General features: G+C 39.2%; 2 protein-coding genes across 3 annotated transcripts in view; one reads left to right on the top strand and one right to left on the bottom strand.

Annotated features, from left to right (window-relative positions):
- Positions 1–4,494, bottom strand: part of elp4 (elongator acetyltransferase complex subunit 4) — a 54,770-nt gene extending 50,276 nt beyond the window's left edge. The window contains exons 1-2 of the mRNA XM_085400530.1: positions 4,311–4,494; positions 3,079–3,114 (exon numbers count right to left, since the gene is read on the bottom strand). Of these exons, the coding sequence (XP_085256656.1) occupies positions 3,079–3,114; positions 4,311–4,488 (214 nt within the window). The 5' untranslated portion in view covers positions 4,489–4,494. The remainder of the gene's footprint in view (positions 1–3,078; positions 3,115–4,310) is intronic.
- A 103-nt stretch (positions 4,495–4,597) lies between these two features.
- On the top strand, positions 4,598–17,614 carry immp1l (inner mitochondrial membrane peptidase subunit 1). Of its 2 annotated transcripts, none has more exons than XM_085400507.1 (6): positions 4,598–4,671; positions 11,973–12,083; positions 12,174–12,262; positions 12,527–12,653; positions 16,407–16,517; positions 17,104–17,614. In XM_085400507.1, exons 2-6 carry the CDS (start codon positions 11,979–11,981, stop codon positions 17,188–17,190), a joined length of 519 nt encoding a protein of 172 aa, XP_085256633.1. In that variant the 5' UTR covers positions 4,598–4,671; positions 11,973–11,978; the 3' UTR covers positions 17,191–17,614. The 2 variants fall into 2 exon arrangements, with proteins under 2 accessions (XP_085256633.1, XP_085256625.1); XM_085400499.1 differs by lacking the exon at positions 4,598–4,671 and adding an exon at positions 11,122–11,256.
- The last annotated feature ends 282 nt before the right edge of the window (positions 17,615–17,896 follow it).

Below are 17,896 nucleotides of genomic sequence, written 5' to 3'. Positions count from 1 at the left end.
ATCTTTGTAATATTCTGGATATTTATAATTGAGCTATTTGTATATATTAGAGCTATTTCTTATATTTTGTATGTTTGTAATATGTTGTATTATTTAATTTAATTTGGTAAAATAAATATAAAAACCTAAAATGCCTTTGCACACATATTGAGGCTTAATATACAGTAAGGTGAAGATGAAAGTTTCCACATAGCTTTATGCAGTCATGTGAAAAACTAAGTACACTCTTACTGCTTCCATAGTAGGGCTGAACGATTATGGAAAATAATCTAATTGCGATTTTTTGCCCCAATATTGCGATTGCGATGCGATATGCGATTATTTTTTAAGGTCTTTGTCTTCTGTATTATTAAACAAAGACAAGCAATACATCATATAGTATGGCCAATACTATATTACATTAATTTTAAACTGTTCTTTCCTGGAAGACAGACCTCTGTTATGATGACATGAGGTGATGCATGAATTGATGACTGACATTTTTATTTAACTTCTTCAATCACAACAGTATATTTGAACATACACAATAGTTTATTTTTAGCTTACAAACATCTGAGCATAAAGTGCTGACAAGGAACCCTGGTGTAAACATTAAAATGAAAGTCAGTACAATGTGCAGATTGCAGAAATATACATAAACAAAATCAGTGGCTTTACCACACTCAGTTTTTCGACATCTGTGAACTACTAGACAGTCATTCAATTAAAAAATAATATTAAATAAATAAAACTAATAAATAAAAAATACACACATCTTACTGATCTCTGCAGTCAGTAACATTACACATAAAGTGCAAACATAATAGCAATTGTATAAACACACACACAAACACGCCTTTAAAGTTTAAAGGCGTGAAATTGGACGGTCTAGTTCTGATTAGCGTCACCGCTGTCTCGGTGGAGTTTAATAAACTCGGCCGTCTGCTTCTTGCTATCTAAAATATAACCAGACACTGGTGTAAATTCTCGACTGTCTCATACTTCTGTTTAATAAGTTTTCTGTTTGACGTTTAGTCAGCTGTGTGAAAACCAAGGAGGAACCCACCCGGGGGATTAATAAAGTTTTATTTTATCTAATCTAATAACTTTAATCTCAGCCAAACCGATTTACTCACGAACAAACAAAACACTGAAAAAAGCCCAACAATAACATTTTTAGGTTGTCTAAGTGACTTATATATTACGTTTAACCCGAGCAGCGAAACTCCGCGGTGATCTGAAAATGATGTGCCGGGAGTTGTGCCGTTCTCGGCCGCATCAGTAACCCTCGAGCTCCCGGCTAGCTGTCGAGCTGGTGGGTAGCAGACGCCTCTGAAAACGTCGAAGCACTTTTGCAAATATGGGATATCTTGATAAACCGAGCAGATATTTGATGTTTACACAGCTACTTTCTCGCCTGAAAATATGTTAAAAGTTTATTTTGTGACCCAGAAAGATTAGTATGAGTAATTTTAAAACTTAGTAGCGGCCGCCATTGCTGGAAACTGGAGTTTGGCTGGGCCGCGCTATGAATTCTGGGATATGGTAGTAATTTGGACAGCCTTCGGCGCGTCGCTGTGACGTAATCGGTCTACAAATGCGGCCTCAGGAGGATGCAGCCCATGAATTTGGACATGTCCAGAGTATAATCGCAGCCTTTGCGGTTAGAAAATTGCACTTGATCATGTCGCGATATTATCGCAAATGCGATATATCGTTCAGCCCTATTCCATAGGAATTAAAAGGGCGCTGCTAATCAAATGAACTTGAATAACTTAACTCACTTAACTGTCTGTCAGCAAGTGTGACCACTTCTGTAAATAATACTAAGAAGGAAAGACAGCAGCAAAATCAAATAGCTTGGAGTCCACAGTAAGAAACATTGCTCTCAACTGGAAAACAGTGAAAGTCCTAGCAAATTCATCCCAAGGCCAGACCTACATCTCAGAATCCAGAGGGCTTAGTTAGCATGTTAAATGTTAAAAGTTCATGACAGTGCAGTTAGAAAAAGACTGACCAAGTATGGCTTGTTTTTAAAGAACCTTAAAAGGCTGTAAGAGAGCAGTGCATGAACACATACCCACAAATCTTAATGAACTGAAGCAACATTGTAAAAAAAAGTAGACCAACTCATTCACAACAATGTGAAAATGATTCTTTCAAGTTATTGCTGCTAAAAGTGGTTCTATAAGCTACTGAATCATGGGGTATATACTTAATTTTTCACATAACTACAGAGTCCTGAGAAAACATTCTTTTTTATATGACTGTATCAAGAAATTATTTTGTTGCACAAACAATTTTATGGCAGAAATATAATTTATAAGAAAAGGAATCAAAACAATTTTAGGGCTGCCAAAGCTTCACTTTTGACCCAAAATTTTAGGATTAAACTTCCTGACAGCTGTGGGCAGCAGGGATATGTTTAACTGAGTTGGAGTCTGATTGGAGGAAGCATGTGAAGTTTGTATATTTGTTGCATTGTGGCTGGACAGATCCTTGCATTCACAACAAACTGCAGTGGATGCAGACATCAACACAAAGCCTCACAAACACGTTCTATTGATTCAATTCAAGTCACTCAGCAGACCCTAGCATTTCTGAAGATGTGTGGAGTAAAACACTGGAGCAATAATAATAATAGGAAGAAGAAGGAAGACGCTGAAAAATTACAGTGTCTGTTTGGTGATTAGAACTATTTGTTACTTGGACCCCTAAATATTTAATTATCTTTTAAGACTGATTTCAAGCTTTCTCATATTGAGCCCATTCAACCTGAATTAACAGGATAGCTAGATAGTGAGCTAGGTAGCTAGCTAGATAGATAGATCCTTTATTGCCAGAGTAGCAACACATGTCTGCTACCACATATCTCAAAGACCAAACCAATATTTAATCATAATAATGTTAATACATGTATAAATAACAGCCACTAACTAATTAGCAAGTATGCAAAACATAGATAACATCATACTGGCATCACTGTACATTAAACAGTCTTATAGCAGCTGGTAAAAAAGGACCTCCTCTTGCTCTTTGGTCCAATTAACAGAAACCATAAACTAGTCAATACTTAGACATTTAAAGTGACATGCTCACCTATGAGAAGCACTGTTCCAACTGCTAATCCACCACCTGTTTGCGGAAACAAAAAACAAAATATTGTTTACATGTTAGTCTCATATATACAATATATCCAAATCACTATGAACCCTCCTTTTGTTCAACTGCTGCTAACATCTCTGTCCTTTTGGATCTACACAAGAGACACTTAGACTTGTCACTATGTCAAATGAACCCATGAACCCAGTGAGCACAACAGCAACTCTCTACAAGCTCCAAGTCGTGACAAGATTATGTTTCCACGAGCACTGCCAATCACTGTTCAGTAAAGACGCGTCAAAACATTTGTCTGTCTGTTCAACCAGGAACTGTACTTTCTGTGAAAAACTATTTTGATGGCCACATCAGCTGCTCATCTGACAAAACGTTTGTCAAATGACAAATTAGAACGACAGGTGCAACATACTGACAGACAGGTAAACAATTAATAGACAGTACAGTTGTCACAAAGGTTCTGTCATAACTAGAGAGTATTTTGACGTTGTGGAGAAATATTTTTTCACAGGTTTAGCTGGCAGAGACAACATGAACATGTGAATATAATTGTAGTACTTTTTTTTTTTCAACTGTTATATGCTTTCAGGCAACCGTACTTTTTACAGAAATGACTATTTGAATAATAAACCTGCCCTATTTTGTTATGCCAGGAGCTTCATTAAGAGTTAGACCTTAAAATGGCAGATATCCTTTTTTTTGCTCCATTTAACCCACACCTAACCTAAGACTAAAGTGGCCTTAATAGATTTAGTCTGAATTAAGAAAAGCAACAACTCAGCAGGTGCCACACTATCGAATTAGCTTACCACAGTGCAAGACAACTAATAAGAATGTAACTGATTATATAATGTCCACAAAAATTAATAGGGAAATGGATTTAACTGGGAATGAATAAGGCCCTCTGGGTATTTTGTTATAATCAACATTTATTGTGAAAATTACCTAGTTGTTTTCACTGTTTTCTCACAGACAGCTTTTCCATCTAGTACTAATTAGAAGATGCATTATGCGTTTAAAATAAAAGCATATTTGTCTTGTCCTGGCAATGTCAAACGTCATAACTCGTCCTTAATATAATGGCTTTTCTTCTCATTCTCATTGCATTGATAATATGAATACAGTACGTTGCAGTAACGTGAAATCCAGCATGCGAAAGTTAGATTGAGAAATACTGCTAGCCTTTGTAGCTAGCATCCTAATGATAGACTGACCGAGCAAATAGTCGAGTGACGTGACACCGGTGGAGACTAGGAGCTGTCCATTTTGAACCGAAGGTCTAGTACCAGGTATGGATATTAACTTGCTCCTTGTTTTCTTCTGAAAACTCGTACTATTGAACGGTGGACGTTCGGCTGAGGGTTTACCCACACTATTCACGGGGGCTGCCATACTGTCAGTAACGTGCTGACGCGTGCTGATGTTTTGGCACGTGTTATCCAATCAAATAGGAGTTTGGTGAGGCTCAACCAATGACATCCGCTGTTGTTACAGTGCCGCTCCTGGAAGTCGTAAAAGGGAAGTTCAACTGTTATTGTAAGTGCCCGGTGAGAGCTTTTAGTCACACGCTACAAAGTGAGTACAACTCCACTCATTATATAGTTTAAATGTCTTGTTTTTATATTTTTCTACAAAAACCTAAGCTTATCTGTTGTTGTTATTATAACAGGAGTTATTCAGAAGTCGCTCAGTCCCTAAAAGTATATCGCGTCTCCTGATTATGACCTCGTTACACTAAATCTGAACATTGTGTTTTATAAATACGTTAATGAATGACAATACTTGTATGTTAAGCAGCTTAAACTGAATTGCTTTACCTTTATACTATACATTGTTAAAATATTTGTAAAAGAGACTATTTAAATCGTTTTGTAATTTAATACACAAATGCATTACGTTGAAATTCTAAATAATATGAATATTTCGTGATAATGTACGATAATGTGTTGCGGTATTAAGCCACTCCTCAATATCTACAGGAGATTTATTGTATCTGAAAGTCATGTCCATAAGCAATGGTTAAAAAAAAATACTTAAAAATAATCTCACTGGAAGGGTGGCTGTCAAGAAGACATTCCTAATGAAGGGAAACGGATAAAAAGCGGAGGTATGCTAAATTACACAAAGACTGGACTGAAAATCAGTGGCAATAGGTATTGTCAAATGATGAATCCAAATTTTTAATTTTTAGTTCAAATTATCATTATGTATAGAGGTCAAGAGAAGGGTACACCGATGAACATATACAGGTATCTTTAAAATATACGGCGGAGGCTCTGTTGTGGTTTGAAGCTGCATGCAGCCAGTGCTGTAGGGGATCTTTTCAAGATTGATGGAATTATGAACACAGAAAACGTGCAATATCAGTCACTGACTGGCCAGCCCAGAGCCTGGACCTCAACATTACTGAATTAGTGTGGGGTCATCTTGTCAGAGAATGATACAAAAGGCAGCCAACATCCAAAAAAGAACTTTTAAGAAGATGTAAAACTATTCCTGGAGACTAATGAAAGAAAGCTTGTCTAAGAGAATTCAGTCTGTGTTGAAGAATACAGGTGGTCATACCAAATGTTGCCTTCCAAACGCTTTTTTTTGGGGGGGGGGGGGGGGCTTATATATTGTATTATATATATCTATATATTGTATGTTTGAGCATGTTTGCTCAAACTGTACCTATTTACCATTTTCCCATTAAATTATGGGACTTAAGACTTGCACAGTTCTCTATTGCGCTGTAAAAAAGTACATCACAATATTTGTAGTAGTGATTTGTTGTTTTTATATTCTGTTTTGCATTAAAGGATGGCCATCTTGATGTAAGGATTTTCAAAGTATTCAAGCCCAATTAATGTTTTAATTTTATGCCAGGAATTAACACAGGGACTTTAAAAGAATAAAAGGTTGTGTGTTAAAAAGCAAAAGGACAACTAGCAACAAATCAATCAACAACAAGTGCTTCAGAGAGCAACTTGGTGTTAGTATCTCGCCCAAGGATATTTGGCATGCAGACTGGAGCAGACTGGGATCAAACCACAAACCTGGTTAGTAAGCGCTCTGCCACCTGAGCTGCAGCCACCCCATAGACAACAACCTTTTCAAGGGAGGCCTTGCTTTTTTTCAGCAAGTAGTATCAAATCATAGATTATAAAAGTATAGCTCCACAGACCCAGTGTTAAACTGGCCTTTGTGCAATCAAGACCAGACAACAACTGGAAAATATTTGCAGATTAAAGAAGAGGCCCCAGGAAGCCAGTAAAAAAACTACATCAAGCAATAGCATGAAAAATGTTTTTCTTAGTTTCCCAACCCTAAAACAATATCCAGTAACTGAGATAATTGTGATATAACATAATAGTACACATGCCCCTGTCCCAACCTGTAATCTGTTTCTCATGTCAAATGTATTTATGACTGTGGCCGTTGAAGGTGAAGGTAAATAATGGAATAGGAGACATTTGTGTTAGCCTTTATGTGGAATTGAAGGCATTATCAAAAATTATATTATTACTGTTATTCTTCCAAAAACCCTTGCACCTAATTAGTTTATTTTTAATTTTATTCAACATGCTCAAGTAGCTGTTTGCATCTCTGTTGCCAGTAGGATTAATTTACAATAATTAAGTATAGTTTGACTGCTTTAGTGTGATCAGAAGTCAGTTTTTAGGGTAGATTTACACTTTTATGTAGAGTGTAATGCACATGGGTTTTTGGCAGATACATATATAATAACATAAAAAGCTGATAAATTGCAGTAAGTTCCTTTGATTTCAAGGTACTCATATTCTGCATGCTAGTTCACTGTCACACTGCCGTGGGAAATTTGAATGGGATTGAATAATATCAGGAGCATTTGTGCTTTTCCAGAGAATTCAAAATGTGAATTTGGCAGTTCATGACAAAAACTATTTTGTGAAGAACTCCTACTGTTTTGTTAGGAAAAGCTAGTGTTAGGAAAAGTTGACTGGTGAGTGAATGGTGTGATCCTTAAGACATCTGCAAAAAGGTTTGTGTGGCAGAGAGAGGCCAGAGGCAGCATAAGATCGCAGGATGCTGTGATGCTCCAGAGGAAACAATTGCCCAACTGCTCACTTTACAAATGCTCTCAGCAGACAGTCCTGCTGTTTTGACAGCACTGTGAGATTTATGTGTGCTGACAGGGGACCAAGGGAATATATCATGACTGACAACGCTGGGCATTGTGGTAAGCCTATATGAGGCAAATAAGATGCGCTGACTGGCCTGGGTCTCAAAAGGAGGAGGACCTGCTTCAGCAGTGCAACTTGCGGGATGTATGAATGCGTCTCTTTCCCTACATTCTCTGTACATTTCCTTTCATCTCCTTTTTAATTCTCTTAAATCTCAGTTTAAGCCTTTGGCTCTGTTGCACTCTTCAGTGTATGATAGTGTACACAAAGCAGTCTAACTGCAGAAAAAATAGCACAAATTTCCCCCCTTTCAAAGTGTGATCTAGTGTTTTTCTGTGGTGTTTTTGTCATTTTAATCTGTATCTGATTGAGCAATATAATGGCAGCAGTCATAACATGTCAGACCTTTCCTGGTTTGACTGTTTGGATTTCTTTAGTCTAATTCTGCCATCAGCATTGAACTGCGAGAAGCGGCTCCGTTTGTGTGTTGGGAGGATGCAAGATTATCATCAACATGCACATATTTGTTTTGTTAACACTGAAAGAAAAGCATTATTCTAAAGGAACAAGTGCAATCAGCATAGGACAGGTCTTGTACACAACTAATTTTGTCTAAGGATTTGCCTTTTTCCATGTATTCACCATCCCATATTTTGAATAGCTTTATTTCGGTTTCCTGGGGTTTTTTTTCTACAGATATAGTCATATTTAGCTGACCTATACAAAAGGGACGTAGAAAGTATGGAAACATGAGTCAAAGGAAATCGCATTTTTAAAAATTGTAGGTTTGCTTTACAGTTGAGGTTCCTGTCAGTAGTTGTTAAAATATTAAAGGCCATTTCATTAGCTGGACAGTGCATAACCCAAGCGACTTTGTGAATGTGATACAACACCAGATAAAATCTGTCAGCACAAGGCCAGCACAACACAATCACTTGTGCTCTGCACAATAAGGCTTAGTGACTGATTTTTTTCCCCCATTCAGTATTATTGGCCAGGGACTCTGTCAACCTACACTTCCTTTCAATTCATAGCAGTTGTATTCATATCACTTTGCTATTATTTGCTCTGGTTGACCCATTGATTGCAGGTTTAAATCCTCGGCCCCAAATAGTAACCTCGCTCAGCTGTGTCACGGCTGTGTTGCCGTTAGCAACAATGAAAAGAGCAATATGGAGATCAGTCCCTTCAATTAAGCTTCTGATAGAAGGCAGACCTAGGAGAGATGGGGACCAGACATGGTACTCAGTGACTGGGACTTTTACATCTGTCACTCCCCATCAAGCCAGGTGTCTGTGTTTAAATCAGCAGGATTATCTGTGATTGCACTGATAGTTGAAACAGACCCCCTGTGTTGCCAAGCCTCCTCCTTTTTATAGCTCACATTAAGATCAAGTCAAGCTCTGCGCAACAGGACTTATGCCCCACCCTCCCCTGCCTTCTGCTGCCCAGAGGAAGACATCAGAGGTAGGATTCATCCCGTCTCTGCTCTGCCTGCTTCTCCAGACTCCCTTCCATCTGGGATCCTTAGGGAGAAGAAGAATATCTGACAAGGGGCGCGTAAGCCTCTTAGCCCCCCTGTTGCCCAGTTCTCTCTCAGCCCATGTTTTCCTAATTTAGTTGTGTAAGAAGTCCACCGCAAGGCCCTTGTGTGCTGTTTGGATTGAAATTCCCTTTGTGGCTCTAATAGACTGGCCATGTATATCAATTAACACTATTCAGCCATGGCAGGGTCAAATCTCTTGAGACTAGTAGCCGTAATTCCTTTCTGAATATTTCCTTATGGCTTCAATAATATGAGTTTAATTAGGTGTCAGTTGTGATAAGCTTTTATTGGCTTTTGGCTGTTTTTCTCTGGGGTTGTTTTTTTTGTTTGTTTGTTTGTTTGTTTACTGTTCATATATTGGCAGACTCTAATTGAAACAAATCTGCAGTGGAATCATTTCACTGATTATCTTCATTTTTGAGGCGTTTTCCCCCCTATGTTTTTTCCAAGCAAATACATAATATAGTTCAGTTTCTTAATTACAACCTTTAAGAAACATCTCATGTCGATCCATTAGTAAGCTGATAGTACTGAAGCAGCATTACTTTTGCTGAAATTAAAGAGAAAACATTGGAAACACTTTTTTTTTTGATTGGCTTTTATTTCTTTCTCCTTGTTGTCATTGCAATATTCAGGAACCCTTTTTTATGTATGTGTTCTCAAATTTTGGACTAATAATGTTTTTGACAGAGGTTTAAATGTCCTGATAGGCTTTTCCACTGCTGCAGCACTTTATGCTCATATTTGGTATAGCAGAATTCACCCCCTCCTAATTCATCTACTTATGATTTCTGCTCTGAATGAGCAGGGCTTCTTCAGGAGTAAGATCACAGAGTTAAACACACAATGAAATGTTTCCATCAAAAGCTACTCATTTGGGCTCCCCCTTTCTCGTCACTGTAGCACTGTTCTGTGACAATGGGAGGCCAATGGCCACAGATGGTTCTGCAGCGAGCGCCACACTAGCTTTTTTTTTTTCCCATGAACATGTTTGGCATGTAATCCTGGATTAACAGTGAGACTTTTTGTGAATTTACAGCTGTAATACAGCATTCATTTAATGTTGATATCCCCCTAATAAACATGCGCTGGTTATTAGAAGACCGAGATAGTGTGGGTTATCTGACTCTTTGCCCAGGGGATTTAGAGCTAATAGAGATCACATCAGAGGTCTCTGTGGATGTCCACCTTGTTCTGAATCCCAGTGGAGTCTCTGCAGCTAACATATACACTTGCCATGAAACACATAGGTAATGCTATTCTCTGTGCACATTGACACACCAACACACCACATGCACACGCACAGACACACACTATCAATGACAGAGGGTGCCTCAGAAAACCAGCCGGCTGCATATGGACTCTCTTGATATCAGTCACTGGCCGTGTGATCTTGTTATGCAAAGTCCCTTAATCCCTACCTATGATGAATGCATGCTGGAATGGAGGGGGGTGATGAAACAGAGATATGAGGGCAGCTGTACGGGAGGCTGTCCACTGTGCTTTGAGAATAAGTGCTAACAAAGATTCCTGATCCCTGGTCTAGCAGAGGGAAGAGCACATGTGAGATCATGTCTGAGACTGCAATACAGTAACAGAATGGCAGAGAACCTGGTGGAGTAAGCTGAGAGCTAGACGAATATAGATGAACATGTTGCTTTCGTGCAGACCTGAGGTTCACATTAACCTTTAGACCATTTGCATCCCAACAGAGGAATTATGGGGCCAGAGGTGTTATTGTACCAGCTGGGGGAGGACTGAGTTTATAGTTCCTGTGGAACAGAACAAGACCGGAGCAAGCTGCAAGTGGAAGAGGGCACTTCATCTGGGCCCTGTCCTGACTGTATATGTCTCCCTTCACCTGCTCAAGCTTTGTCATTTGAAGTAGTAGTGAAAAGCAGAGGGTTGCCAGTGGTGATCGGGGAAAGAAACAGAGTAGCAGCACAGAGGGAGGTGAAAGGATGGAGTTGCTCTTTTTTGGATCAGAAAGGTTGGTGAATAGACCAGAGACAAACCATGCTAGGGATAAAAGAATAGAGGGTATAATAGGTGATGTATAGTTAGAATGAATGAGAGAGCATTGTGTGTGTGTGTGTGTGTGTGAGAGTGGAGAGGAGTGGAGGAGGGTAATGGGATTAGGGGTAACACCTTTGGCAGGGCTGGGAGAGCCACCTGACACCCGGTCTGTTGAGAACCTGGGGAGAAAGGGAGTGGAGGTGGTGGGGGCAAAGGAGAAATCAGGGGTCTAATCCTTGTCCATCTTTGGGAAGTCATTCCCAGAGCTCTGAGGATTTGGGGCTTTGGTTTCCGCTCTGCTTGCTTTGGTTAATAATACCCTGGGAGGGAGAGAAGACATGGAGAGAGAAAGAGGGAAAGAGACAGGAGGAAAAGAAGAGATGGAGATGAAGATTTCTTTACCCTGTGGTGGACTGGCAGGACAGCGGCGTAAGCTAAAAGAAAATGTTTGAGGTGCAGGCTAACATCAAAACCAAGCTGTATCTATTGTTCTTCAGTTTGCATTTGTGTTTACGCAGGGGTGTGTGTGCGTGTGTTTGTGTGTGTGTGGGCTCGCATATGCACTTTGTACAACAGTGTGTAAATACTGCCTCTCTTTTCTCCAACCACCCCACAGGTTGCAGCTTGAGTAAAAGTCAATAACCTAAGTGTGCCTGGGATGTTTGCTTAGAAGACACATGGGTGCTCATTGTGTGTGTTCATGTGGCAGTGTTTGCAGGGCAGTTGTTTGGGTGCTTTTGGTGTCTTTTTGTTTCTATGGTGCTGACAGAAGTTGATAACTACTCTAATGACTGTGGTGGTGATGGAGGCAGCACAGTGTCAGGGACTAGCTGCCGACAGTGCAGAGCTGCTTGGCTGGATGTGTCACAGCTTCTGTGTTTGTCCATCACCTGAGCACAAGGTGTTGATTGGTCCATCCTACGCAGGATCAAAGTTCAGGGCAGTTTTCTGGTGTGAACTGGCCGCTCAGCCTCTGTGAATGAAACACCATAGAATGTGCCATCTTAGCAGTAGGCCAACTGTGACAACCTTGTCCACACCTTCAAGCATTAACCCTAAAACAGCTTTTGTTTTTAGAAATCCCATAAAGAACATAAGCCTACCATAAATGGATCAAGCATGTACTTCGATGACAGTGCATTATAATCCATGGCTGCTTTCTTCTGTAGGTTGAGATGTTCCGCCGTGTGCTGGGGAAGACCTTTGGTTTTGTGGGCTACACAATCCAGTATGGCTGCATTGCACACTGTGCTTTTGAATACATTGGAGAGTTAGTCGTGGTTCGTATTAAAAGATTACAGATTTAATGACTTTTTTTTTATTTTTACAAGAAATAATTAAGAAAGAATTTTTTTTTGGCTTTTATTCAGTGTTCTGGTCCATCCATGGAGCCCACCATTGTCAACGAGGATATTGTCTTCTCTGAACGGATGAGTCGGCATCTTTGCAAAATACAAAAGTAGGTTGCACTTAGTTTATGCAGTCGGGGAAAAAAAGATGACAGCAAGCATTTTAGAATATTTATAGCACACATTTTAACATTTCAGTGTGCATTTGTGATTCACTGCTTGATTTGTGACCATTTCTCTGCTTTTTCCCCCTAAAAATAAAAGAAAGCACAACAATACTAATATCCTACTAGTCATTTCAAATGGTGTCTTAGATCATATGGGATTTTTTGCATTTTCTTATTAAATAATCGTGTTTTATGGTTTCCTTTCAGGGGTGATATAGTCATTGCAAAAAGTCCATTTGACCCAAATATGAACATTTGTAAAAGGGTAATTGGATTGGAGGGTGACAAGGTCTGCACAAGTTCCCCATCAGATTTGTTCAAGACCCACACATATGTAAGTATCTTTTCATCACGATCATCATCATTACGCGCACATTTTCTGAAGATGTCATGCTTCTTAGCTGCTTTTCTTATACATATTGCGATTACCTGATTTACCAAGTAAGGTTTCTGGTGGCGGCTTTGCAGTTTTACTTCAAACAACCACAACTCAGTGACTGTCTTTGAAAGGGAAAAAAATGTTAAAAAGATACAGTGCAAATAGAAAGTGATTGAAGAAGGTGTTTACAGCAAAACACTTGATAGTTTGTTTCACCCTAAAAATGACAAGCAGAATCTCTATGCATAATGCAAAACTGTCCCTCGCTTATTCTTTGTGTGTACCACAGTCTATAGGCTATCATCCTGTTGTTTACATTTTAGACCACACACATCCATTTTGTGTCATTGGTCAAAATATCAGTTTTGACAACACCTATATTTCCTCAGAACAGTGATAAAACCAGAGAGTGAACAGGGGTTCTGCTGCTGAAACCACTGTCATTGCTTTTCTATTACTACTCTCCCCAACACCCACAGCTCAGGCCTGCAATCTCTCTGAAGCCTGTTAGAGTTAGTGCCAGCCGAATGGACAGACTGATGGGCGGGAGGCTGTGTGTGTGTGGGTCTGTGTGTATGTGTGAACCGAAGATTTTTATCTTGCATGGTTTTTAAATCTGTTGTGTATTTAAAAGACTTAAGACACAAGGCCTGTAAGCGGCATTCACTGGATGAAAAAGGATATGTATATATTTTCTCTTTTACAAACAGCATTTTCATACTATATACATACGTATATAATCTTCCATATATGTGTGTATATATATATCCACCTAGTGGCATAATATATATATATATATATATCTCTATCAAAATTAATAAATAAATCTGCCACTAGGTGGAGAACTATTATTATATGACTTTAGACTCACTTTACATGTCCTTTCACCTTAATTCACTCATTTAAGTCCATTCAGAGGTTTAGTATCTCAGTTGGATGGATTATATATCAGGTTACTAAGAACATCTGAATCACAGCTTGCCAACTAGTGATCCAATTATCATCATCATTGACGATCGGTAAAAGATATAATGTGTATATTGGGGTTTCAGAAACCAGGATATCTCTTTGTGTAAGCAGGTGCAACACCACAGTTACCAGTTAGTTTCATTGGTTGTTTTGCTTTTTGTTTTGTTCACTTTTAAGTAGAGCATTTATTTAAAAGGGCAGTGTCTCTTTGTAACATCTTTGCTAGATTAAGTCAAAGTCATTATAATTAATTACAGTTTGCACAAGTATGTGTGTTTGGTGCTTTTTACCCACCAGCAGATGGATAGATCTGTTTGTGTGATTATTACAATAGTGTGAGGCATTATGGGTGGACCTGTAAAGATGAATTTTGGAAGGGAGTGTTACACCCTGTCAACACCTCATTTTCTGTTCTGACAGACAGGCAGGCCCTCTCCACCCTCAGCTATCCAACAACACACTAATTGCCCTGTCACCTTTTAGGAATGATTTCTGTGTCAGAGCTATTGTGTCAAAACAATGACACTTGAGCCCTAATATTATACCAGAGATGGAGAGACAAGAAATAAGAGCGATGAAATGACGCTATGCTTTCTGTTCTTTGCAGTAAAGATAGACAGAGCAATATGATGAAAGATGAACTCAGTATTCCTGTATTAAGCTTTAACATAATTCCCCACCCCAATCATGTTAACATAATGAGCACTTTAATGGTGTAGCTGTTAAACAACACACCTCCACAGTGAATACAGCTCCTGTTTCAGCTCTTCTCGACATGTCTCTGACAGCTACACAATGCCTGGCGTCAACCCAACCTGCAACCACAGGATGGGTGCAGTCATTGCCATCCATCACACCAGAGTCGCAGGCGGAGCTGATCAAAGTGACTCCGCCTCTAACTGCAACAGCTCTGGTTTTGAGCCTAACAGGATTTTTGGAAATACATGTGGTTAGAAATGACATTTGTTGATAACGGCTCCTCTGTCAAAATCAAACATGTTGGTGCTATTATGTGGTAAAATGACAAATTACTGGTTTATGTCAACACCCTGTGGACAGAGAAACATCTTAATTACAACCTTGATGTGTACCCAAAAAGAAATCGAGCGTTCCTCATAGTCTTCTCTTTACCTGTGCCTGAAACTGCAGTTTTCTTTGAAAAACACTCTTTGAAATGTGCATTGTTTGGTTTGTGACTATCTTGCATCCATTTCATTGTAATTAAGAGATTTTCTCTTGACCTGCTAATTTATTTTTTTTAATTTTTTTTTCCTTTGGATTATTCACACACCTACAAAGTGATATGAATAAGCGTTCATCCTCATGCTGGTCGCAGTGCAGCAGGTTCAAGTTTCAGACCTCTTCACTTTTTCACTTGGTGAAATACTGCCTAGTGGATCTTTAAAGTCAGACTTTACTCAGGTTTTGGTTTGATTCATAAACGCTGAAACAAAGTGCTGTTGTCAGTCAGACGTTGCTGGTCTGAATCAGTGTTTTTGATTAGGCCTTTAAATAGAAATTTTGCCATCAGGAGTTTTTGCTTTTCAATGATTTTTACACTACGCACAAATTCTTAAGAGGTACTGACTAAGTAACCTTTAAGATAAGCACAGTAGAGATAATATTTTAAAAAAAGATGAGAATGTGGAGAAACGGGGGGTTCTGATTTGGCAGATGACAAACGGTTGTGTTTCTTTTTCCTGTGCTTGGGAGCCAGCATATGTTACCATGTTAATGAGGTGTAATGGTGAGAATCCAGCATGCTGACATATGGTTCTCAGATGACTCCTTTAATGATATTCATTTGTGTCGTCGTTATTCAGTGAGTTGTTTACCTCGTGTTAGGTCAACGTGTCACTGGCTTGTGATTATGTCACATCATCTGTCTCAATTATCAAATATGAAATGAAATGCAGCATCCCACAGTAGTACTCAAGACTCTAATCAGAGAGCCGACTGATAAGGAATACAGAGGGAAAGATGTGACGTCACCTCAGTGCGGATAATATTCTGTCTTTATTCACGTTATTCTCTTCCTCCAGAGGACTTTTGCCGTTAAAAAGTTAGGCAACACAAAAATAGACTCGCGGATTGTGATGCCCATTATGACAATATAATGTGTTGTTGATCCTGTCTGCACATATAGGGAGGACAGCGCACTTAATTAGGGACTTGACAAGCCCACTCTCCTAAAGTGATGAGATTAATCATAATTGGTGTCACTGTGAATTAGAGAGCGCTCGGATGACCGCCCCACTGGCAGGTCGGACTGCGGTGGAGACCCTTGGACACTGCTGCTAGCCGCAGCTTAGCTCTCCCTCATTCTCTCTCTTCCTCTCTTGCTCCCTTTCTTTTTGCTGCCCAGCTATCTCAGGCCTCTCTCTGGCTTTGCCCTCCTTGGGTAAAAGGGGCTCAGATCTCAGCCAACAGCCTAATGACCCTGTTTGAAGTTCTTCTAAATCCCTTCTCGCCGACCCTGCCCGTTACCCATGACCCCTCTCCTAAGACGGTGCAAGGTTAAAGAGGGACAAGCAGGTTAACGTTAAGATAGGCTAAGGAGGGAGGGTTGTCTGGAATATGGGGAGGGGTTCTCGCTAAATGAGATCAAATCACTTGTCTCTTAAAGTTGAGTAATGGTGCAATTTAAGACTATAAGACTTCTATCTCATTCTGTTTTTGTGGACTGGAGTTGTTTACATTATGAACTTTTTTTTTTGCCTTTTGTGCCAATGTTTCCAGGTTCCAAAAGGCCATGTGTGGCTAGAAGGGGATAACCTTAGGAATTCTACTGACTCAAGGAACTATGGCCCAATTCCCTATGCCCTCATCCGAGGGCGTGTTTGCTTAAAGGTAATGGGGGAGGTCTACTCTACATTGTCATATATGTATATTTAAAAAAGCATAACAAATGTGTGGGGTATTTGTGGAGTTTCTTCCTATAAGAGTTTTAGTGACTGAGCTCATGGCCAACCTATATATGTGTGTGTGTGTTTCTAGTCTTTTATTATTTTTTTAAATTATTGTTATTATCAAACAATGTCTGTTTTAAGCACAATTTAATGCCATGAGTCAGTTAAAAGTTCAAAGCAACTGCATCTGATTGACCAAAGCCTAGCCAACATATTGTTTAGCTTTCCATTCTGCTATGTTGTCGTGTCACTGGATGTCATATCAACCACGACCCTGTAAACGGGTCAGCCAACCTTCTGTCCATCTGATTGGACAGCAGCACTCCACTGGAGGCCCTACTATGACAGCTGATGAAATCACAGGATTTGCTATGATGTCAATGGTGTCATTAAAATTCATATTAGCAAATGTGTCACACCGTGTGATAAAGTGTGCAATATGGTTAGAAGCACCTTTATTCTGTACTTATGCCAGTCTTCTCTTTCTTTTAATCCATTCTTTCTTTGTCGCCCTTTGTCCCGTACAGCTCTGGCCACCACATAGTTTTGGGACCCTGAGTGAAAGTCCAACAGAACGGATCATTAAAACTCAGAGCGACTCGGACTCAGATTGACTTGTCTGCTTTGTTTATATTTGTACTTGTTCTTGACTTTTTCATTTTTGAATAAAAGTGTTAATTCTTTTAAAAAGTTAATCGTGCCCATTTGATTAAGATCAAGATTCAAGATTTGATTAAGATGCAATAGCAAGAGACGCTGCATCTCTGTGGAACTGCTAATGGCAGAGCTGGCAGGGGCAAATATGCATAAGATTTAAAGCCAACTTAGTAATAGCAGCTATGTCAATGTATTAAAAGCCTAATCATACCAAACGGTGCAAACACTATTCAGGAATCAGAAGTTACGATTGAGTGAGTTCAGTTGCTTTATTTAAGTGATGCTGAAATGCACCAAAACTGTACATTTAATTTTTTTGTTGGCTATTTGTAAATCTTGAAAAAGTGATATCTGTCTGAACTAAAAGGAAGTATTTCAGCATTATGTGTCACATTTCCTTTAAAATCCGTTATTTATTTCATGTTTACCCTTCCTTGGTATTACGCTACAACAAAAACTCTCTGAATGTTTAATATTTCATCAGGCTGCCAAGGCAATTGAAAAAATCTTAGCACTTCCCATTTAAACATACAATATTAATACGCACTTAGTAAGGGGCTCTGTGTGTGTGCGCATGTGTTCATGCGTGCATTTAAAAATATCGAGTCTCACACTCAGTATGTTTACATGTACTGGTTATCACTGCTACTGCAGATTTCTACT

Source organism: Rhamphochromis longiceps, linkage group LG1, assembly GCF_057381845.1.
Source record: "Rhamphochromis longiceps isolate RC_006_pf linkage group LG1, R_longiceps_female_GT1.1, whole genome shotgun sequence".
Taxonomy (NCBI): Eukaryota; Metazoa; Chordata; class Actinopteri; order Cichliformes; family Cichlidae; genus Rhamphochromis; species Rhamphochromis longiceps.
The sequence above is the reverse complement of the archived record's forward strand: the minus strand, read 5'-3'. Positions and strand labels throughout refer to the sequence as shown.

Excerpts from the sequence above, each read along its gene's own strand:
- immp1l (XM_085400499.1), top strand. Across the intron at positions 12,084-12,173 it reads ACATTGGAGAGTTAGTCGTG|TGTTCTGGTCCATCCATGGA; the intron begins GTTCGTATTAAA and ends GCTTTTATTCAG. Across the intron at positions 16,518-17,103 it reads GAGGGCGTGTTTGCTTAAAG|CTCTGGCCACCACATAGTTT; the intron begins GTAATGGGGGAG and ends TGTCCCGTACAG.